This window comes from Lissotriton vulgaris, chromosome 12 (assembly GCF_964263255.1).
Source record: "Lissotriton vulgaris chromosome 12, aLisVul1.2, whole genome shotgun sequence".
Taxonomy (NCBI): domain Eukaryota; kingdom Metazoa; phylum Chordata; class Amphibia; order Caudata; family Salamandridae; genus Lissotriton; species Lissotriton vulgaris.
The window spans coordinates 752,492,165-752,515,771 of NC_141700.1; the positions used below are offsets into that span (position 1 = coordinate 752,492,165).

Sequence of the window (23,607 nt, forward strand, 5' to 3'; positions counted from 1 at the left end):
AAACTGAGCAAACTTCATAAACTGAACCAGAGAGAAGCTCGAGCAAGTGGAGGGCAAAGCTTGAAACATTGAACGTTGTAACCTTTAAGCTAGAACCCCAAAATCGGTGCCAAGACCACTTCACAAAACGTACAGTTTGGCACTGGTAGTGGACCACATCTTTTGAAGCAGGAGCTTGAACTCCTATTTTGATCCACACAAGCAAACAAGCAGAAAAAGCTCCCCCCCCCAAGGAGTCCACCAAAACACCATGTAAAATACAACATTTTATTTGCGTTTTATCCTTCCATCATTTATTTTAAAGTAAAAATGTTCTCCAAACCATCAAAAATTCTCCAATGCTAAAATAAGCAGGTTGTTTGTTTTGATCAATGGTTTAATAGGGTTACTTTGTCACAATGGTACCCGTCGTCGAAGACCTGAGATGACAGGATACAAAGCCTTCTGCATTATGGCTTCTTGTTTATCCGCGTCACTTGATCTCAGACTGCTAGTCTCCTTTGCAGATCCCCCTTCCCCAGGCACCTATAGCCCTAAAATCTGAGAGGTTTTTGTGTTCACCCACCTAGCACTCTGCTCCAGTGTAAAAAGCATAGAACAGAGCAGTGCACTGAAGGAAGGCGGAATGAGCGCGCCAAGGAAGGAATAATGCGCGTGGGCAAATGAGTAAGGAATGCGCGCGCAAGAGGAAGGAGCTATGCGCGTTGGCAAAGGAAGAAAGATTGCGCGCGGGCCAAAGAAGGAGGGATGCATATGCCTACATGCGCTGATTAGCAATCTCGCCTTCGTTATCTGTTTACAAGAATGGCAGTGACACAAAGTGGTAAGCGAGAGGGATTTGTCAAACTAGTGGAGGGAGAGAAACAGCACTCCAGGACGGACCACTTGTCTGAAAATGGCGCCTATCACATTCCAGCACGCACCGCAGGGTGGGGTGAGTGATAATAAAGAAGGAAAAGAGGGCTACAGAGGGCTCGCACCACAACAATGGTTCGCATATGAAAAAATTTTTATAGCATTAAAAAAAAAACCCTCATGGAGGGATAACTGTTTTAATGACTCTGAAGGAAGCAAAAACTAAGCTGGAGAGAGCACATTTATTTTTAAGTTCTGCTTCCCTCACTCTTCCCACCCTAGATCAAAGATGGGTCCTACCCACTCCCACCAAGAAATGTTAGGAATTGTAGAACAGAGCAGAGCCTTAAACCTGTTTGTCTAAGGCTGGGTATGTGCCAAGTGACAAATATATGCCCAGGGTGAGAAGTAAGGGGCAGTAGAAGGTCCAAAGTTGTCAACATCCCCTCGATACGACGTCTGCTTTCTTCTCGCCTTCCATGGTCTTCTTTGCCCTAGGGGGTTCCAGAGATGGGGCAAATAAATGGAAGACCCCGTCCAAACCCCATTGTTCCTCCGTCCTCTTCCTTTTGCTTGCCCAACAATGACAAGTCCATCCAGAGCCCTACAGGACGGGCGCGAAATAAAATAACTAAACAAGTCAGTGGGCTCACTGGTTGACACGAAGTTTGAAATTTACGCGCCCAGCAAAGCTGTCACGAGTCTCAAATGCAATATTCTTGGCGTAGATGGCACATTTGATGTTGTAGTCAGTGTTCACAGTGAGGTTGCTGAACTGGACTGCCACGATTGGTTGGGTGTAGTTTGTCTAGAAAAAACAAGGTAAAAAACCTACATTAGAAAAAGCAAGGAAGTAGTGGGAGAAGCTATGAAGTGGGAAAATGACCACTGGAGTGAAGCCGTACCACCCAGCAAGTGCTGTACCAATTTTATATTACAAAGGAACCTTGACAACCAGTGGGTCTGACTGAAGCTTGTATGTTTACTACTTCAACTCTTTGGCATGCACAATGGGGAGGAAGCTTGTCCATCTGCTCCTTCTGATGCTTTTGCTTATCTACTAGCATGTTTTGAGCTTGCACTGCTAGTACTTATGCTGTACTTACTCTCAAAGAGGCACCCATGAACGTTTGCTTCCCACTCTATACCAGTTCTGCATGTGATGAGGGAGAAGCTTGTACATATGCCGAATGTCCCATACCAGCTCTGTATGTGATGATGGGGAAGCTTGTACATATGCCGAATGTCCTATACCAGCTCTGCATGTGATGATGGGGAAGCTTGCACATGTGCGGACTCTCCTATACCAGTTCTGCATGTGATGATGGAGAAGCTTGGACATGTGTTGCCCGTCCTATACCAGTTCTGCATGTGATGATGGAGAAGCTTGGACATGTGCTGCCCGTCCTATACCAGTTCTGCATGTGATTATGGAGAAGCTTAAACATGTGCTGACTACCCTATACCAGTTCTACCTGTGGTGATTGTGAAGCTTGCACATGTGCAGACTCTCCTATACCAGTTCTGCCTGTGGTGATTGTGAAGCTTGCACATGTGCAGACTCTCCTATACCATTGCTGCATGTGATGATGGAGAAGCTTGTACATATGCCGACTGTCCTATTCCTGTTCTGCATGTGTTGATGGAGAAGCTTGGACATGTGCTGCCCGTCCTATACCAGTTCTGCATGTGATGATGGAGAAGCTTGGACATGGAGAAGCTTGCACAGGTGCTGCCAGTCCTATACCAGTTCGGCATGTGATAGAGAAGCTCACACAGATGCCTTGCCTGTACTGCACGTGTCCTGTCACTACTTGTACAGTATCTCCTCTTGCGAGTGAGGTGGGGTCTTGAGATCCTTGCTGCCCCATGTCTTTGTTTTATGAGGCGACATTCACAGACCCTGCCTGTGCTGCACCTGTGTGCCTCATTTAGTAAAATATTACGCAGCACGGCACCGCAAGCCATTTTGCTGCAATGAGCTGTGTCATTTCAAGAGCACAGGGGTGCGTTACATTAACAATACAACACATATGCGTGCTTTCCCCTGCGCTGGTGCACAATTAACTGCCATGCGCAAGCACAGGCATTCATGCTTGTGTCATATTCCAAGGGTGCCTGCATTGCGTGTATGATTGTTTTTGTGCATGATGAGACAACCTCCTGCACAGAAACAACCATTGAAGGCATTTTCCACTTTTTCTGCGTACTTTAGAATGCAGCACGCATAGAAAGAGGGCAAAACAAGGAGAAATAAAAGTATTTCTCCTCTTTGCACCCCTCTTAACTCCACCCCTGGGGAGGTGAAGGATTCTGACACATTCTCTGCTTTACAAAACATTAACATGGGAATGCGTCAGGGCCCATGAAAATTGTGGAGAACACCCACAGCAACACCAATGGAACGCCACTTTCATGCAGAGCAGTACAAAAAAGGGGCCCATATTTACAAGGCTGTGAAACATCACACAGGGTGACTTTAGTTGGCCTTGTAAATATGAGGAGGCACACTGCACCCCTGATTCCTTAAAAAGTGACTAACCGGTGGCGCAATGGACTTGTGTGTGCAAGGGAATCCTTACCTTCTTGCTTGCATTTCTTGGCCACATATTGTTGCTGTTCTGAGTGTGTGATGTAAAGTTTGTGAGAGGAGCTTGCCCGGCCTCTCCTAATGTTGCATCTGTGCTGTGTGCTGGGGAGTGGCTGAACATGTACTTGTTCTTCTCACACTTGCTCACCGTGTTTATGAAAAATCTAGCATGTTTTCTACCCATGTTTTACATGTCCTATGCGTGATGAACAGTGTGCTTATACTGCTTGGGCTCACCAGGTGTGAGAGTAGACCCTCCATTTATGCTTCCCATGATGCGCCCATTATGTGTTAACGTAAACTCGTTCCACTTTGCGAAGGTAGCGCGAGCTGCCGCTGCACATTCTTTACTGGTTTAGTGTGTGGTGGGGAATCTGGCCACGGTGCTTCCTCAAGTGCATGTTATGTCTGCATGTGGTGGCGCTTCCTCTAGTGTGCATGTAGTGTGTATGAGATGTGCTGCTTCCTCTAATGTGCATGTTGCATGTAGGATAATGCTTCCTCTAGTGTGCATGTAGTGTGTATGAGATGTGCTGCTTCCTCTAATGTGCATGTTGCGTGTGTGATGATGCTTCCTCTAGTGTGCATGTAGTGTGTATGAGATGTGCTGCTTCCTCAAGTGTGCATGTTGCGTGTGTGATGATGCTTCCTCTAGTGTGCATGTAGTGTGTATGAGATGTGCTGCTTCCTCTAATGTGCATGTTGCATGTAGGATAATGCTTCCTCTAGTGTGCATGTTGCGTGTATGAGATGTGCTGCTTCCTCTAATGTGCATGTTGCATGTAGGATAATGCTTCCTCAAGTGTGCATGTTGCGTGTGTGATGATGCTTCCTCTATCGTGCATGTTGCATGTGTAATGATGCTTCCTCTAGCGTGCATGTTGTGGGTCTAATGATGCTTCCTGTAGTGTGCATGTTGTATATGTTCTGGGAATCTTGCACTTGTGCTTCCTGTAGCATGCATGTTGTGTATGTGATGATGCTTTCTCTAGCGTGCATGATGTACGCATCATGGGGAAACTTGCACTGATGCTTCCTCTAGTTTGCATGTGCAGTCCTGACACTGCTCGTACTGCACCTGTTCCCGTGTGCTTGGGTAGTGAGGCTGCTTTCCTTGTGTGTCAATGTGTAATGGTGCTGCCTATATTATAGGTTGTGTGTGAGAAATCTTGGGCATATTATCAAGGGGGTTTATCTCTGCTTTTTTGGCTTTAAAAGCCTAGAAAGCAGAGATAAAATTATCTCCCTATTACCTAGCTGTCGCTAACACCAGTTAGCGACAGCTAGTAGGAGATAGCGACCATCTTGGGCCCCACTTTGCATGTCAGTGAAATTTATCACTAATGACATGCAAAGTGGGCGTGCCAAGATGTTAGCGACTGGAAACAGTCGCTAACATCACTATCTCCTATTACCAACTTTTGGAGATATTCGTGCTAAGCGCGAATATCTCCAAAAGCTAACACCTGCCCTGAGCAGTTCTTAGCCATGTTATCCAATGGTAGGTGGATAACATGGCTAAGAGCATTAGCTCGGAACTGCATGAATATCGCTGACTTTTCCGTGATATTCATGCATTGCGGCCGATTTTTATCGCATTTGCGATAAACCTTGGTAATACCAATACCAATACCAATAAAAATCGCCGCAGCTCAGCGGTAAATTTTTGTCTCTAACCAAGCAATAGCGATAATTATCGCTATTGCTTGGTAATATGCCCCAATGTTTGTTCTGATACTACATGCACTGTACTGCTGCTTGTGATGTTCCCACTGCTGCTCCTACTCTGGGCGGATGGAATTTGCCTTCGTGCCTCGTTGATAAGTTAGAAAGTCTGCAGTGTGCTTGCTCCACTTACTATTACACGTATGTTGACAGCTCACACTGCTGCCGAGGGACATGTTGTGTAACTTGCAATCTTGATGTCCTATCACCTTCCATATAATCTGACCCTGGTATTGACTCCTCTTTCTGGGGACACGAGTATGACGGACAGGCCCTTTCTGATGGACCTGGCGCGCGGGAGGAGGCATTGTGTAGCTGAGGCAGGAGGCTTGCCAGGCTTACCTGAGCTTTCTTTCCGTAGTAGGGAAAATACTTGATGCTTATGATTCCAAAACTATTTTCATCAGCCTTGCTGCTGCTTGGGAAGTAAGTTGCATTAAGACCATCTGCAGATTTCTGTAGAGGAAAAGCAGAGAGGTAAGTTCAATACTGCAAGATAGGGATTGCTTTAAAGCGCCTCGTTACCACTCCAGGCAAGAAACCCAGGATGGAGATAGGAGGCATTCTGGTTCTTGCCATTTACTGCTGGGACATGCTCAAATTCACACAATGTTTAAGTAGGTAGGAGGTAGGGCACGCATTTTCGTACAAATCAGTCTAGCAACGTGAGCGTAAAAAGAAGCAACAGGTGAATCATGGGTTGATGTATGGAAGGGTTCCTGAGGTAAAGACTTAAAGCAGCCTGCAGGCGTCAGAGCGTGTGCCATCACAAAGTAAAGATGACTTACGTATAAGTCTTTTGAAACGTGTTAGCATGGGCGGAACAGCTCAAATTATTCAGAAATCATCTCTAATTCTAGTTGCTCTACATAAGATTAGCACATAGCGCACAGCTGAGCAAGAACGAAAAATACCAATTATATCAGACTTCCTGGAGATTTGCATCTTGTTATGATGTGACACCTCCCAATATATCAACCTCCACCTATACTGTGCCAAATTATAGCACCGTACCCATAATGTGCAATCTTTGCCTATTGCGCCACTCAGGATTTAGTCGGAGGCCAGATCACTGAAAGCGAGAGGATTGATACGTGTGAATTGGAGGATGTACAACAGCGTAGACTGGAAAATTAATGAGCGGAGATCAAGGACACAGCAGGGTGAAGGGTATTAACATTCAAAGAGAAACAGCCATAGGCAGACGAATCGCAGGACATCTGTCATTTGGTACTGTTAATACCATTCATGCAATCCATGTGACAGGTTGACCACCTTCTCGTGCGTCATCTGCACTGAACGCAGTGCAGCAGGAGGCTCAAGCAGCCTGTACACTACAGCAATAACCATGGAAGCCCACACTGGCCAGATAGCCACCATCCTGTGTACATTTTATAGTGTGTGGCAGGCAACTGCTGGAAGTAAAGTCTCTGCTTATGTTCTTACCAGCCCACGCTGTGCAAATCTGAGTCGCTAAAGATCAGAATAGAGAAAATAGGGCAATGAAGAACTGAAAACACACCCAAAGCAGCTCAGGAGATATGTGTCTGTGGCCCCTTTGCCCAAAATAAATAATTAAAAGGGATCAGATAGGGGAAAGGGGGTGAATAAACTAAGCAAAGGTAAAGGAGAGAGACAGGGCAGATTGGAGACCAAGCACACACACATACTTACAGGTGCTGAGCAGTTGACAGTCACGTAAGTTTGATTGGTAAACAGTGGTTCTGGTTTGAAGTTGATGACCTGAAAAAGAGACACATGTAAGAGTGAAAATCTGGCTTCTGAACCACCTCTGAAACTGAACAGCGCCTGGCGGGCGCTGCAACATCTTATAAAAATCTTTAAGAGGGTCAATCACATCACCACATCTGACATATTACGCCTGAACCTGAAAATAATGACATCAAGGGGACAATGCCAAACCAGGAGCTGGGACACCAGACTGGAGAATACAAGCACAAAGGAAAGAGCAGACAGTCCTATATCTATTCAAGCACCCGGGATCTGGAACAACATCCTCATTGACATACCCTCCTGCGAGCCAGAATTAACCGAAGACCCATCTCTTCGAAGAGCCCTACTCCAACACACCATAGGAACCTTCTAGCAACCCGCTATCTTTTATCATTTCTATGGGCCCTAAAGACTATAGGAGGTGGAAATATCCCCTGCATTAAAGTTAATAACGTTTCAGATCCTCAGCATGCACTTTTAGGGAGTAGACAGATCCCACACATATAGACATTATTGTGTGAAACGATCCCAGTCACCCACATATTTGGAAGTAGACAGGCCACTGCATCCAGAATATAGGTATTTTCATCCCTTGCATCAAGCTGTAGACAGGTGCCCTGGACCCAGACAAGTTCCCCTGCACCCAGACTGTTGGAAGTGGACAAAGTCTGCGGGCCCACGCATTGGAAAGCAGACAGATTCCCTGCACCCAGACAATAGGGCTTGGATCATCACCTGCATTAGCAACTGGGCAGATTCCCTTCTCCCACATTTCAGGCTGTTAACAGATCCTTTTGGCCCGCATTAGTGTGAGCCGAGTACACCAGAGACCGATGTTCATTGTTCAAGACTTTAATGAAGGCTACCTAAAACTTGCCTTGCCTGCCTGTTCTTCTACAAGAGCCTACGGGCAAATGGTGAGCTAAACTTCCAACCTACCCGGTTCATCTTGATGAGGACGCATGGTCGACCCTCCGAATATCCGTAAGTCGGATCATCGTCACCCGAACAACTGCCAAATGACGATCGGTTGAACTGGCAGGCTGTTTTGGGGTAATTCCTCACATCGCCACTGTCATGCTGAGTGTTGTAGCCGGTGATCAAGTTGCAGGGTACATTGTTTCCTACCTGGATAGAATCATTGTAACCTAAGGAGACAGCATTAAGGACGCGTTAAAATAATCGCTGTGTTGCCTCTCTCTATCTTATTTCCTCATAATCGTTGTCTATCGTTTGGATCAAATTGGATCTGTCAAAGTCCTCAAGTAGTCATATTCTAGAATGGTATGCATATGTTGTTGGTTTCTAGAGAGCGATGCAGCCTTATTCTAGAATGTGTGGGCGCTGTCCCATGCTAAAGTGCTGTCTAAGTGTGGTCATGCTGTTCAGTCTTGGGGTTGTGGTGCTGACTAGGTGCATAGTAAATGGTGAACATCTATGTTGTGCAGTGGTGTCCAGGTGTAGTTTGGTCAGCTTTTAAATGTCCTGGTAGCTGTCTTCTAAAATGCATCTAGGCGCACGCCTGTACTACAACAGTGTGGGCAGACTTGTTCTACAGTGTGCATAATCTTAACAGGCCTTCATTTGTAGCCTTGATGTAGTCTAGTCATTACAGTCTTGGTTCTGTAATGTGATACCCAGATAATACCCCCCAGAATCTTCATGTATATTCCTGTTTTACAGGAGTGCCTAGATCCTAGAATGTTATGTCTGCGCATGCGTATTCTACTGGTCCCCATTTATACTTGTGCATGTTCTAGAATGTATCATGTTGTAGAATGTTGTCAGCTTACCCATCTGTTAAAGAGCTATATCGTAAAGCCTTCTAGAATGCTAATGCCTGTGGCCCTTACTACATTCTAGTATGTTTAATTGTTGTCCATGCACTTAGAGGGTTCAGAATAACGTATGGTGCCAGGAAGTACTCACTTGACAGGAATTCGTTCAGCGCGCTGACGCTGGCGTTCCAGGAGGAGCTGTCCGACTTGTTGTAAACAATGTCCAAGGAATCGGTTTTGGGACGAATCATCAGCCCTGTGGAAGAACACGCCTCAGAATTAAGAGTAATAATGTGAGAAGCGCTAAAGAAGTGCAGAGGTGTGCACGGTCCACTCGCCATGCTACGTTCCCCTGGGCCATGCGTGAAGAGCTGCGCCAGTCCAGGTGTTTTCTTTGAATTCTGTGACTTGAAGTTGTGTTTATTCCACTATAAAACTAGGACAACACATCTCAGGAAAGACCTGGACTGGAACAGCTCATCTTCGCCCATGGACCTGGAGAACTTGGCATCGATTTGCTACTGAGGGAGACCCCGCACTGAATACAACAGGCGTGTTGACTGGAGGAGTTCCCATTTCATGTTCTGTTCAGTCATTTGTGTTTCAGCCAACAGCATTTTCCATGCTGGGAGTTTCTAGCCCTTTCACCCACTCTTAATTAAAAGTACAAGTCCCACAATGCAATATTCTGTAAGCTGGAAAGACTTTCACACATGACATGGGACCACTGAGCAGCTATGAGTTGTGGGGTGCCTCCGCGTGTGCTGTCTGGCTGCACCTGTGTCCATGATGAGGTGGGTACCGGAACCATCCTTTGCAAGGCTGGCCGTGCACACAAGTGCTTGGAACGTTGGTAAGGCAGACAGCATGGAGGGTGTTGTGCTGGTCACACCTGACAGACAAGCCACATGTTTCATGTATGAGCATGCAGTATCTCCAGGTGTGTTCTTGTTATCATCTTAATGTAGTCTCTATGTAATGCATCACCTTCCCCCCTTTCCTTCTCTTTACCAGTGGTCTATTCCTTGGACCCTTCAGGCAGAGCGGGTTTAGAATATTGGGTTTCTGTCAGACGGTGAGGCACAGCCGCGCAGCCAAGACTGGAGGCGTCTTACCCTCAATACTTCCTAAAGTATTCCAAAGCCTTTCTGCCATAGCACCATCTTTTCAGGTCTTACCTGGGTTGGAGAGGCGGTCGGTGTACTGGGGCGTGTACTCGTCAATGGTCTGCAACATGACCCACATGGTGAGGCTGAAGAGGGCGGTGAGGAAGGCGTAGAAGACCAGGTAGAACAGGAGGATGAGGGCTGTGGAGAAAGGGAGAGGGTTACAACTCACTCATCACTGCTGCGGCACTCAATTTGTCGACCGTGGAAGGATGGATTGGCCTTGCTGAGATACTGGTGTGTGACCTGGAGCCGGAACTAGGTGCCAGCAGCCTGTGCCACTGAGCTCTCGGCAATGATGGACCCTGGAACAGACCCCATCATCTCTCTCAACGCTCGAAGTGAGAACGTCCAAGCAGGTGTCCACGGGCTTAGGCAACATCTCACGTCTGCAACTTTGGACGTCTTTCTTCTCTGGATGGACTCCAGAGCTTTGGACCTCATGCTAAGCTCAAAGACAGCTACTAACTCCATCTGTGCACCCACCTACTTCCTACCTCCCGCCTACTTTCTTCTTCATCTGCTAGAAACCTGGGGGTCCTGCTATCCCTTAAATGGGCCACCCGGGAAATGGCATCAGAACAGATCTGCAAAGCCCAGCTGACCTCCTGAAACAACGCAACCATTGACATCATTCTGGAGTGACCATTGTTGGTGATTAATAGTGATGTTCAACGGAGAATGGTGTTTTCTTTTCTTTTCACCCATTGGCTCTCTTATACTACAGCTGCCTATCTTCATGACTGGGCAGCATTCTTGCTCGCCGCCACATGTACACTTTGGCTGTTTTGAAACCCCCTCTGTTGTGTGTGCGGTGTAATGTACATCTGCCCTGTTTCCTTGGTCCATGTGCGCCTCATGCACAGCACCACATTTGCGTCAGTCTCGGCCCCTGTCCCACAGTCCTCAGTCATACGCTGCCAGCAATCGCCTGGGCCACCCCGGCAGGGCTCCGAAGCGTCCTGCACGGTGCCACTGGTTGCAGTGATGCTGCGGTGAGGTGGCCACAGCACATCTCTGGCACTCGTGCCAGGATCCCAGATCGCTGCATCCAATGCACAGTGACCCATGGGCATGTGCCCCCCTGCCAGCCTCAGAAGAGTGCCCTGTGTAAAGGACAGTGACACTTACTGTTCTACATCTGATGTTGGGGAGGAGACCCTGTCCAGGACAAGGCATCAGGCCAGGCGAACACCTGTCACTTTCAAGGCACTACAAGGGACTTGGCACTGGTTTGTGCAGAGCTGCAATCCGCTGAGCAAAAGCTTTTAATCTCAAATTCCCAGAAAAGGTGGGATGGCTGTGGTATTAAATAAGGCAGCCCGGCGGCACACGGGAGTCCCCGGCCACCGAAAGTTGCAGCAACATTACAATGCAGAGAGATAGTTTAAATTTGGTGTGTCAGATGGGGGTTCGGGTGTAAGGGGGGGGGGGGTTCCACAAATTCTCCACATTCACCAGTCTCCTCACCAGCCTTTGAAGGCACTGGTCACCTACAACCTCCTGTGCTGCAGCACATGCATCTACAAGAGCACTTCAGCCTGCAGCGCATGCATCTACAAGAGCACCTCGGCCTGCAATGCATGCAGCTTCCAGAGCACCTCTCCCTGCAATGCATGCATACGTGCTAACCGTTCTAGACTGCATGCATGTATCTACAAGAGCACCTCTTCCTGCAATACATGCATTTACAAGAGCATTTGCAGTGCATGCATCTACAAGAGCACCGCAGCCTGCAGCGCATGCATTTACAAAAGCACCTCAGCAGCACTGCGAGTCTACAAGAGCACCGCAGCCTGCAGCACATGCATCTACAAGAGCACCTCAGCTGCACTGTGAGTCTACAAGAGCACCGCAGCCTGCAGCACATGCATCTACAAGAGCACCTCAGCTGCACTGTGAGTCTACAAGAGCACCGCAGCCTGCAGCGCATGGGTCTATAAGAGCACTGCAGCCTACAGTGCATGCATCTACAAGAGCACCTTAACCTGCAGTGCATGTATCTACAAAAGCACCTGCTGCACTGCAAGTCTACAAGAGCACCGCAGCCTGCAGTGCATGCATCTACAAAAGCACCTCAGCTGCACTGCGAATCTACAAGAGCACCGCAGCCTGCAGCGCATGTATCTACAAAAGCACCTCAGCTGCACTGCGAGTCTACAAGAGCACCGCAGCCTGCAGCGCATGTATCTACAAAAGCACCTCAGCTGCACTGCGAGTCTACAAGAGTACCGCAGCCTGCAGCGCATGTATCTACAAAAGCACCTCAGCTGCACTGCGCGTCTACAAGAGCACCTCAGCTGCAGTGCGTGAATCTACAAGGGCACCTCAGCTGCAGTGTGTGAATCTACAAGAGCACCTCAGCTGCAGTGCAGCGCATGTATCTACAAGGGCACCTCAGCTGCAGTGCGTGAATCTACAAGGGCACCTCAGCTGCAGTGCGTGAATCTACAAGAGCACCTCAGCTGCAGTGCGTGAATCTACAAGAGCACCTCAGCCTGCAGCGCATGTATCTACAAGTGCACTTCAGCTGCAGTGTGTGTATCTACAAGAGCACCTCAGCTGCAGTGCATGTATCTACAAGAGCACTTCAGCTGCAGTGTGTGAATCTACAAGAGCACCTCCGCCTGTAGTAAGAATACTCCCTGCACTACAAATCTACATGAACACCTCAGCTGCAGTGATGTGTCTACATGAACATCTCAGCCTGCAGTACTAGTCTACAAGAGTACATCAGCCTAAAGGGCATACATCTGCAAGAACACCTCTCCCTGCAGCGTATGCCCCCATGCTGACTACCTAGACCTATAGTGCATGCAGATACAAGAGCACCTCAGCTACAGTGCGTAAGTCTACAAGAGCACCTCAGCTGCAGTGCGTAGGACTACAAGAGCACCTCAGCTGCAGTGCGTGAATCTACAAGAGCACCTCAGCTGCAGTGCGTGAGTCTACAAGAGCACCTCAGCTGCAGTGCGTGAGTCTACAAGAGCACCTCAGCTGCAGTGCGTGAATCTACAAGAGCACCTCAGCTGCAGTGCGTGAGTCTACAAGAGCACCTCAGCTGCAGTGCGTGAATCTACAAGAGCACCTCAGCTGCAGTGCGTGAGTCTACAAGAGCACCTCAGCTGCAGTGATGTGTCTACAAGAGCACCTCAGCTGCAGTGGGGGAATCTACAAGAGTACCTCAGCTGCAGTGCGTGAGTCTTCAAGAGCACCTCAGCTGCAGTGCGTAAGTCTACAAGAGCACCTCAGCTGCAGTGCGTGAGTCTACAAGAGCACCTCAGCTGCAGTGCGTAAGTCTACAAGAGCACCTCAGCTGCAGTGCGTGAGTCTACAAGAGCACCTCAGCTGCAGTGCGTGAGTCTTCAAGAGCACCTCAGCTGCAGTGCGTGAGTCTACAAGAGCACCTCAGCTGCAGTGCGTAAGTCTACAAGAGCACCTCAGCTGCAGTGCGTAAGTCTACAAGAGCACCTCAGCTGCAGTGCGTGAGTCTACACGAGCACCTCAGCTGCAGTGATGTGTCTACAAGAGCACCTCAGCTGCAGTGCGTGAGTCTACACGAGCACCTCAGCTGCTGTGCGTGAGTCTACAAGAGCACCTCAGCTGCAGTGATGTGTCTGCAAGAGCACCTCAGCTGCAGTGCGTAAGTCTACAAGAGCACCTCAGCTGCAGTGCGTGAATCTACAAGAGCACCTCAGCTGCAGTGCGTGAATCTACAAGAGTACCTCAGCTGCAGTGCGTGAGTCTTCAAGAGCACCTCAGCCTGCAGCGCATGTATCTACAAGTGCACTTCAGCTGCAGTGCGTAGGACTACAAGAGCACCTCAGCTGCAGTGCGTGAGTCTTCAAGAGCACCTCAGCTGCAGTGCGTAAGTCTACAAGAGCACCTCAGCTGCAGTGCGTAAGTCTACAAGAGCACCTCAGCTGCAGTGCGTGAATCTACAAGAGTACCTCAGCTGCAGTGCGTAAGTCTACAAGAGCACCTCAGCTGCAGTGCGTGAATCTACAAGAGTACCTCAGCTGCAGTGCGTAAGTCTACAAGAGCACCTCAGCTGCAGTGATGTGTCTACAAGAGCACCTCAGCTGCAGTGCGACTCTAGAAGCTCCTCAGCCTTCACTGCATGTATTCACAGAAACATCTCAGCCTGCAGTGCAGCTATCCATTCCAGCAACTCAATCTGCATTGCATACATCCATGCGAGCACACCTATATGCTTGCAATGCATGCATCCTGCAAGCAATTCAGCCTGCAATGCATGCATCTATGCAAGCACGGTAGTCTGTAGTGCTGGCTTCCAAGAGCCAAGTCAGCCTGCAGTCCCTGGTTTCCTAAAGCAGTACAGTCAGTGCTTAATTTCAGCTGGTGGTTTCCAGTGCTCGGCACTGGCACATCATTGTTAACACCTGCATCTATGACAGCTGCCACGCGTGGTGCGGTCTCTGTAATTGAGAGATGAGCACAACAGTTGTTTATTAATTCTATATATTAAAATGGCTTCCATCTGCCACCCGAGCCATTCCGATATACCTTTGGGGACCTAGAATAGTCTGAATTGTCACACCTGTAAGATGTGATGGTTAGGCGGTTGTGTTAGAATCATTGGCAGCCTGGCAGGGGCAATGTGTGGTGCAAGCTGCAGTGTTCTCCTGACAAGAGCCATGGCACGTATTCTTTTTTCCTTACAATTGAAGCACTGAGTAGAGTGCTAATGCAACCTCCGGTTCCACCTTTTGTACCACAGCAGGTGAGAATGCGACAACCCCCTCCACTGGACGCTTCCAGGGAAAAAGAACCGGTTTACCGGCACCACCCGCACTAAACTCTCAGCCTCGCCGTACCTCCGGTGCAGCCAAGGCGAACCCGCTCACCCCGGGAGAGGGAGAGCATGAGAACTGCAAGAGACAAGCGCCGAGAGAGAGGGATGTAAGAGAAAACAGGTCATAGGGAGCAAGAGAAATGTAGAGAAAATGGGTTGAGGCAGAGACATGCAGAGAAAGAAGGAAAGACAGCAGATAAATGGAGTCAAGCCGGGCTGGTGGCTTAGTGGACTAATGCCTCTAACAAAAGAGAAGGACCCAATAAATCCAATGGGGTAGGGTACCGGAAGACAAATTGTCAATAAAGTTTCCCCTTTGGGTGAATTTATAAGCTAACCACAGTTTAGACCAAGCACATACACAATCAATTCAATACCACAAATTAGGAGCAGCAAATAATGGGACTCCTCCAATTAAGAAACTAAACATACAATTTGGAGTGTGATTCAGTAATGTGTTTGGACTAGTGTATTTCCCTCTTTTAATTGGAACTATTTTCCTTGTGTATTGTCCCATTATTTGTGATTTATTTATGGTGTATCATTGTGTATTGTTTTTAATATACCAAAATAAAATGTACATTTTTTGTATGACTGTATTATGTATATCATTTGCTGCTCCTAATTTGTGGTATTGAATTGATTGTGTATGTGCTTGGTCTAAACTGTGGTTAGCTTATAAGTTCACCCAAAGGGGAAACTTTATTGACAATTAGTGGACTAATGCGCCCAATGTTGTAGGGGCCTGTGTTCAACCACATGGTCATAGGTTCAAATCTCGGCGGGTCCACTCAACCTTTCATCCTTCTGAGGTCGATAGAATCAAATGAGTACCATTGAGCTAGGCACTAATGAACATCTGCTATTCAGTGCAAAGATAGTGCGCTTCGCTTTACAAATATACAGGGGGGGGGGGGTCGATTTACAAGCCCCTTGCGCCACTTTTCCCATGTTAAAAATGACGCGAAAGTGGCACAAGGGGCTTGTAAATCTGCCCCAGGATATGCTAAGCAGCCTAGGACAGAGTCCGGTGAAGAAAAGAGAGACACTGGGACAAGCAAAAAAGGTGAAGAAAGCCAGAAAAAGAAGTGTATTCTGTGAACGTCGAATCAAAGAAATAAGAGACTGGCGGACAGAGAAGTAGGGAGAGATGGAGAGGGGAGGGCCATGCAATGCTCAGCTAGGCTTGTACAGACTCCCCATATTTGCGCCCGTTCTCCCCACCATTGTTAAGCAGCATTGGAAACAGAGAAAGGACTCGGGACTTATGGGGAGAATAGGCTAGATCAACCAACACAACAAGACACCTGCTGGCCCAGTCCTCCCTGTCAAACATATGGCGGCCAATCAGAGGCTGTGAAGAATGGACCAAGCATCCCTTCTTCCCTGAAGCCCAAAGAGAAGAACAGAGCAGAAGGAACAAACAAGGATGTGAATAAGCTACAAATACAAAACCCTGTCTGGAAATGGGCACCTGCTCTGCAGTGTCAAGCACAGGTGAGAATGAGTGAAACGTCACAAACTGCAGGAAGTAGGAGCGTATCTTCAACACGAAAATAGTTCAATTTAATAGGGATGGTGTTGCTAAGATGTAACGTTTTGTTGTCTGAACAAATTAAATTTTTCAGTATTAACAACAGTTTTGGCCCAGATGGCCCAGGGTTTGCCACAGCATGTCCTAAAAATGCCAAAGTTGGCCCAAGAATTGAAGGGTCGACAACGAAAATGTCAGAACGCTGACCAATCCGCATGTTTACTGAGTAACTTCAGGATCTGTCCTAGAGTAAAACTTGCCAACTTTGAGGGAACTAGGGGCTTTGGGGAGCTCTGTGAGGGGCGGGTCTGTGGTGTGAACACAGTCCCACCTAGAAAGAACCCTGAATGGCAGAATGCAACAAAGATTCACTTTTCTAACAACCAACTCATGCCAACACCACTGTGAAATGCGAGCAACTTCACCAGAAGAGATGGCGAATGGGGACTTGAACATGCAGCTCAGTAGCTGAGTAAAGACATCTCAGAGAGGGTGTAACTGGTACTTTGTGGCTGTAACTCTCACTTGGTGTGTCCATGAAGAGAGACTTTCAAATGCAGCAACCATCTCCAGATGGGGTTAGTCAGGCCTCCTAAACAAAATGGCCACCACTGAAAGGACACGAGCCAACCAAGCTGCAGTAGATAACCGTTCTTAGCAGAGATCAACCCTGATTGGGGGAGGGAGAAGATGATCCCGAAGCAGCAGCCAATCACTGTAATAGTTGCTGAGGCACGCACCCGCCGGGTGATCACCAGCTGTAACATAATTAAATGGAGTGAGATGATTAATCCGCGAGGAGCCGGAGCCTCCCCCCAAATTCTCAAGCTTTAAATCCGATAATCCTCTGTTCATGGAGGGCATCGATATGAGCCAGGGAGATGCGCGAGGTGCATGCTGGGAAGCCACGAGGCTGTCGGACTGGGAAACGGAGCGCCTGCTGGGGTGTGCGTGAAGGGGGACGTGTTGGGGATCAACATGATATCTTTGACCTCCTGTACCCCCACCTCCGACGGGGGGTGGAGCGCAGATCCCACGGGGCAGCCTGCATCAAAGATGAGGTGTACATGACTTGCAAAATACTGCTTCAGTGAAATTTTATTTAAAAAAGGGGTGAAGGTTTAAAAAAAAAATGCATGGTAAGTAAAACACCTGAAAACAAGTGAGGCCACTTTTGCTCCCCTGCACCGTTCAATATATACATATATTAATTGGCCGGCCCAGCGAGAGAAAGGGAGTAACACCTCTTCCATTGCTAAGAAGGAGGTAATGGACGCCCATTTACCTCCAGAATGACCACACAGGCACCCTCTGGGCCGCTGGCAGCATTGAACATTCCGTGCACCGTCTTGAAGTAAAATTGTAGTTCTATTTTTTGTGAAATGTCCCGGTTTTTGGCTTTAAAATTCTGGCCACCCTATCTGCACCTCTACATGGGGTGATGACGACGGGGAGTCTTGGCCTAGCCAGTGGGCTAGGCATCTCCTGGACACCATGGACGGCTGAGCGGGTGTCTATGAACAGGCGTCCGAACTGTGGAGAGAGGCTCCCCAAAGAACCCCAGAAGCATCCTCGGGGGACCGTGTGCCCGGTGCACCCCAGCCACAGGGGCTGGAAGGGCGCCAACTCCAAGTGCCGAATAAAGATATATTTGATTTGATATAAGCACTTTGGATTACATGAGTTACATAAGAGATACAAACAGAAAAAAAGATACATATAGATATATATAAAAAAAATTACAAATGTGCAAATGGAGTGAAAAATTGCAAATGTACACATTGTAAAGTCACCCGAGGAAGAGATACAAACAAATAAACTCTAAAATCACAAAGGAATAGTAGTAAGTACAAAGGTCTACTACATATACTAATGATTATATATGTATGTATATATATATATATATATATATATATATATATATACCCCACCCGCCGCCACGATTCTCACTGTGGCAAACACTACCCCTAGAAGCAGAACACGGTGGGGGCATGAGTAGAAGCTCAGATGAGGGGGCAGTAATTTAGAGATGACTTTAGGGGACATTATTCCAATTAAGTTACGAAGATGTGGAGGAAAACTCCGTGTGTGTGTAGTTGCACATACTGTCGGGGTTATAAAGTTGTGCAGCAGACATGTACTAATCTAAGTCAACTGCTTTAAGTATATTGAGTTTAAGAACGGGGGGGGGGGGGGAGGGGGGTCCGAGGGCCGTGAAGGGATTGCAGACAGAATATGCGCCGAGAGGGAAGAGTGCTTGAGATGAAGGTAGAAAGGGCACGGGGGTGATGGAGCGAGGGCAGAGGGCACGGGACGAACGCAGAGGTCCCGGGAGAGGATGCCAAGGAGAGGGGAGGGGGCAGCACTGGACAGGTGGAGGAAATGGAGGGAAAGGTGGCACGGAGCGCGGAGGGGCACAGGGTCTCCGACAGGGTGGAGGTGGACAGAGGAATGGAGAGGGCCCGGGTAGAAAGACCAGGCGAGATCGGGGGGGGGGGGGGGGGGGCAGCGAGGACACGCGGGTGGAAGGAAAGAGTCTGCCGGCTGCAATTGATTTCTGTATAAGGAATAATCACATTTCTGTACAATAAACATTAAGTAAAATAGACAATAGATCAAATATTAAAGTGCATGGATTGCCTTCCATTTGTGCCAGCACCCTGCTTGACAACGGTGATACAAATACTTCTAAAGGTTTACGCGATCTGCCCATACATTGGCAGTCTTGGGTGGCGGAGCTGTACCCTACTGGCGGGTAGGGGCGCTGCTTGTGCCACGCCACGTCCTCCGAAGAGAAGTGTCCAGAAAGCTGGAGGGCTGCTCCCGCCACAAACCCCCGGACCCGGGCTGCACGAGCCCGGAAGAAGGGCTTCGCCAAACAAGAAATGCTAATTTAATCATTAGAGTCCGGTACGCCGCGTCGCCCTGGGTACGGCTCCTCGCGCAGCGCATTGGCTGGCAAGGAAAAGGCGGACACGGGCTCCCGAGATAAAATCATATGAGAGTGAGTGAGTGTGGGTGAGAGCGAAGTGAGTTGAGAATCACACACTGGTGAGGAAAGGTAAAGATCTCAGACTCGAAAACAACCAGGGCACATGGGGGGTCGAAGGGGGAGGGCGGGAGCAACAAACCACTACATGTCCACTACAAGCACCAGACATGCAGCCCCGCGTCCTCTGTGCCACCTCTGCATAAAGATTGCAGCCGAGCAACCCCCGTGCCACCGATACACTAACAACGTCCCCACCCGCTGTAGCAACTACACCGACATCTGGGCTCAGCATCCCCGGTGCCACCTGCACCAGCCACTCAACTGGGCCCGGCATCCCCTGTCCGGTAACACCTGCACCACCCACTCATCTGGGTCCGGCATCCCTGGTGCCACCTGTCCGGCACCACCTACTCATTTAGACTCAACATCCGGTGCCACCTGTCCGGCCCCACCCACTCATCTGGGCTCAGCATCCCTGGTGCCACCTGTCCGGTAACATCTCCACCACCCACTCATCTGGGCCCGGCAGATCCGTACTTCTTCTCCGGTACTACTAGCCTAGTACAGCAACTAGTCCCCAACATCCGCACTCCAACACCGACGCTGACCGGCCTCTCACCTGCCCCTTCCTAGGTGCGCCAGCATCACCCCCACATGCCCCCTCCAACGCCCCTTACAGCTGCCCGGCTCTGCCCACCGATTCCCTTAGCCCACCGGCCCCTCTGCGTCGAGTGTCCAGCACTATCGCCCACCCCCGCCTTGCGCCCTTCGTTGCTCACCCCCCCCCCCCACTCTGAGTGAGTTACCACTCCGCAAGTTGATGACATAATGACGTGTAATCCCACAGCCTGCAGATCCCGGGAGCTCGCGGGAGGCGCCCTGGCATCCACGCATCTCAGCCAACCCCCACCCCAGGGCTTTAGATGGAAATACAGAAGTGCTACTACCTGTGGGCTCCTGATAAGTGCTTGCACTCGCTCCTAAAGTGCTTGATAGCAGCATCGAGAAGCACAGGTGCCCTCCTTTTCAAATTAAAGAAGTACAGGTACCCAGCACCGGCCCATTGAAAGCCCACATCAGCACAATCACGGGACTAAGCTTATCCTGCAGACGAGATTAATCAAATAGGTCCAGGATATAGCTCAAAATTGGTCTGGTTAGATGTGCAACCTTATGACAAAAATTACTGTCCGTGTTTGTCTCTCTCCTTTTTTTTTCCTCTCTTTTCAAATATATATATTTATTTGCTGTACATGACTATGATCTTTTATGGTTACATTATTGTGTATTAATTAGATATTTATGAATTTTAGTTGAATATGGTGCTGAGAGCACTGTATATGTTTTTATGAAATTATAATTTGTTGATTTATAAAAATTGTGTGTGTTTTTAACAAAAATAAAAAGTGAAAAATCCCCCTTGTTTATAAAAAAAAAAATTCTGTAAATTTGATGTTACAAACCTGTGCTAATACATGGGCTAAGGGTTTAGTGCTGTCCGCCAAGGGATCTCCCTGTTTTCTTACTGTTTACGAGTATCCTATTCCCCTGGTGTGTGAAGGGGTCTCTCTCAATTACCTAACAACCATTGAAAGCCCTGCCAGAGCCACAAAAAATCGCTAGTTTGGGTGATCGTGTCGGAGAAGGCGCCTCCTAGGGGCTGGGGCACGCCATCGGGCCCCCCCTCCTGCTGCCCTTTGTTCTTTTACCCCTAGTGTCTGTGCAGCAGCTACCTACCCCCTCCCTGGGCAAGGACAGACAGTTGGGGCGAGAGACGGGGTTTCCATCATCCTGCCCCACTTCTAATATTACCCCCTACACTGCCTCTCAGTGACCCCTGGATCCTACCCAGGCCCAGCGACACCCCGCCTCCACCTCAGGTACCCGCACCCTAGTTCTAGACCACACCGCATCTTGCCCCATGCCCATCCACTCCGGGCCTCTTACCCCAGCTGCTGCCGGTCCTGCCCATGAACTCCCTGGTCCGGGGGTTCCACATGAACTGCTTGAAGTTGGCCCAGGCCTGCCCGCTGGGCTTCTTCTCCTTGTTCTCCATCCTGCTGCCCTGGGTACTGCCCTCTGCTCCTGCCCGGTGTCCCGGCCTCTGCCCCGTCCGCTGGTGTTGGAGGGCGAGCGCTGGTGGAGAGAGAGCTGCACCTGGGGTCTGTTCGTCTGCTCTGGCTGTCGGATAACCTGGACCGGGCTGCGAGCCTCTTTATATGCTAATCCTTCGCACAGGCCACGCCCACTCACCCCGCCCTGGGATCTTTTCCCGTCCTCCGCTGCGGGAGGCTGGGGATGCTTCACAGAGGAAGTCTATGTGCACAGGTGTCAGTGTGAACCTGTGCGTGTGCGGCCCAGTGCATGTCTGTGTGTGCTCCAGTGCATGTCTGTGAGTGCTTCAGCGCATGTCTGTGTGTGCCCCAGTGCATGTCTGTGTGTGTCCCAGTGCACGTGTGTGTGTGCTCCAGTGCACGTCTGTGTGTGCTCCAGTGCATGTCTGTGTGTGGCCGAGTGCACGTCTGTGTGTGGCCCAGCGCATGTCTGTGTGTGGCCCAGCGCATGTCTGTGTGTGACCCAGTGCATGTCTCTGTGTGTCCCAGTGCACGTCTGTGTGTGGCCCAGTGCATGTCTGTGTGTTCCAGGGTATACCTGTGTGTGCCAGTGTATGCCACTGTGTGCCCCAGTACATGTCTGTGTGTGCCAGGGTATACCTGTGCGTGTCCCAGAGCACGTCTGTGTGTTCCAGGGTATACCTGTGTGTGCCAGTGTATGCCACTGTGTGCCCCAGTACATGTCTGTGTGTGCCAGGGTATACCTGTGTGTGTCCCAGTGCATGTCTGTGTGTTCCAGGGTATACCTGTGTGTCCCAGTGTATGTCTATGTGTTCCAGGGTATACCTGCGCGTGTCCCAGAGCACGTCTGTCTGTGTTCCAGGGTATACCTGTGTGTGCCAGTGCATGCCACTGTGTGCCCCAGTGCATGTCTGTGTGTGCCAGGGTATACCTGTGTGTGCCCCAGTGCACTACTGAGCGTTCCAGTGTATACCTGTGTGTCCCAGTGCATATGTGTGTGTTCCAGGGTATACCTGTGTGTGCCAGTGTATGCCACTGTGTGCCCCAGTGCATGTCTGTGTGTTCCAGGGTATACCTGTGTGTGCCAGTGTATGCCACTGTGTGCCCCAGTGCATGTCTGTGTGTTCCAGGGTATACCTGTGTGTGCCAGTGTATGTCACTGTGTGCCCCATTGCATGTCTGTGTGTGCCAGAGTATACCTGTGTGTGTCCCAGTGCACGTCTGTGTGTTCCAGGGTATACCTGTGTGTCCGAGTGTATGTCTATGTGTTCCAGGGTATACATGTGCGTGTCCCAGAGCACGTCTGTCTGTGTTCCAGGGTACACCTGTGTGTGCCAGTGTATGCCACTGTGTGCCCCAGTGCATGTCTGTGTGTGCCAGGGTATACCTGTGTGTGTCCCAGTGCATGTCTGTGTGTTCCAGGGTATACCTGTGTGTCCCAGTGTATGTCTATGTGTTCCAGGGTATACCTGCGCGTTTCCCAGAGCACGTCTGTCTGTGTTCCAGGGTATACCTATGTGTGCCAGTGTATGCCACTGTGTGCCCCAGTGCATGTCTGTGTGTGCCAGGGTATACCTGTGTGTGCCCCAGTGCACTACTGAGTGTTCCTGGGTATACCTTTGTGTCCCAGTGCATGTGTGTGTGTTCCAGGGTATACCTGTGTGTGCCAGTGTATGCCACTGTGTGCCCCAGTGCATGTCTGTGTGTTCCAGGGTATACCTGTGTGTGCCAGTGTATGTCACTGTGTGCCCCATTGCATGTCTGTGTGTGCCAGAGTATACCTGTGTGTGTCCCAGTGCACGTCTGTGTGTTCCAGGGTATACCTGTGTGTCCGAGTGTATGTCTATGTGTTCCAGGGTACACATGTGCGTGACCCAGAGCACGTCTGTCTGTGTTCCAGGGTATACCTGTGTGTGCCAGTGTATGCCACTGTGTGCCCCAGTGCATGTCTGTGTGTGCCAGGGTACACCTGTGTGTGTCCCAGTGCACATCTGTGTGTTCCAGGGTATACCTGTGTGTCCCAGTGTATGTCTATGTGTTCCAGGGTATACCTGTGCGTGTCCCAGAGCACGTCTGTCTGTGTTCCAGGGTATACCTGTGTGTGCCAGTGTATGCCACTGTGTGCCCCAGTGCATGTCTGTGTGTGCCAGGGTATACCTGTGTGTCCCAGTGTATGTCTATGTGTTCCAGGGTATACCTGCGTGTTTCCCAGAGCACGTCTGTCTGTGTTCCAGGGTATACCTATGTGTGCCAGTGTATGCCACTGTGTGCCCCAGTGCATGTCTGTGTGTGCCAGGGTATACCTGTGTGTGTCCCAGTGCATGTCTGTGTGTTCCAGGGTA

The 23,607-nt window shown here is 49.4% G+C and overlaps 1 protein-coding gene across 1 annotated transcript; it reads right to left on the reverse strand.

The window, feature by feature from the left end:
• Window positions 1-253: 253 nt before the first annotated feature.
• On the reverse strand, window positions 254-21,392 carry ATP1B2 (ATPase Na+/K+ transporting subunit beta 2). The gene is made up of 7 exons (XM_086946039.1): window positions 21,138-21,392; window positions 9,861-9,989; window positions 8,834-8,938; window positions 7,844-8,052; window positions 6,845-6,913; window positions 5,513-5,626; window positions 254-1,663 (listed from the first exon to the last, which is right to left on the reverse strand). Exons 1-7 carry the CDS (start codon window positions 21,244-21,246, stop codon window positions 1,505-1,507), a joined length of 894 nt encoding a protein of 297 aa, XP_086802165.1. The 5' UTR covers window positions 21,247-21,392; the 3' UTR covers window positions 254-1,504.
• Between the last annotated feature and the right edge of the window lie 2,215 nt (window positions 21,393-23,607).

Bases quoted from the DNA above. Each gene is read 5' to 3' on its own strand.
- ATP1B2 (XM_086946039.1), bottom strand. From the start codon at position 21,246: ATGGAGAACAAGGAGAAGAAGCCCAGCGGGCAGGCCTGGGCCAACTTC. The intron at 8,053-8,833 runs GTGAGTACTTCC...CTGTCTCCTTAG, and splicing joins GCTGAACGAATTCCTGTCAA to GTTACAATGATTCTATCCAG. The intron at 5,627-6,844 runs GTAAGTATGTGT...TTTCCTCTACAG, and splicing joins CTGTCAACTGCTCAGCACCT to AAATCTGCAGATGGTCTTAA.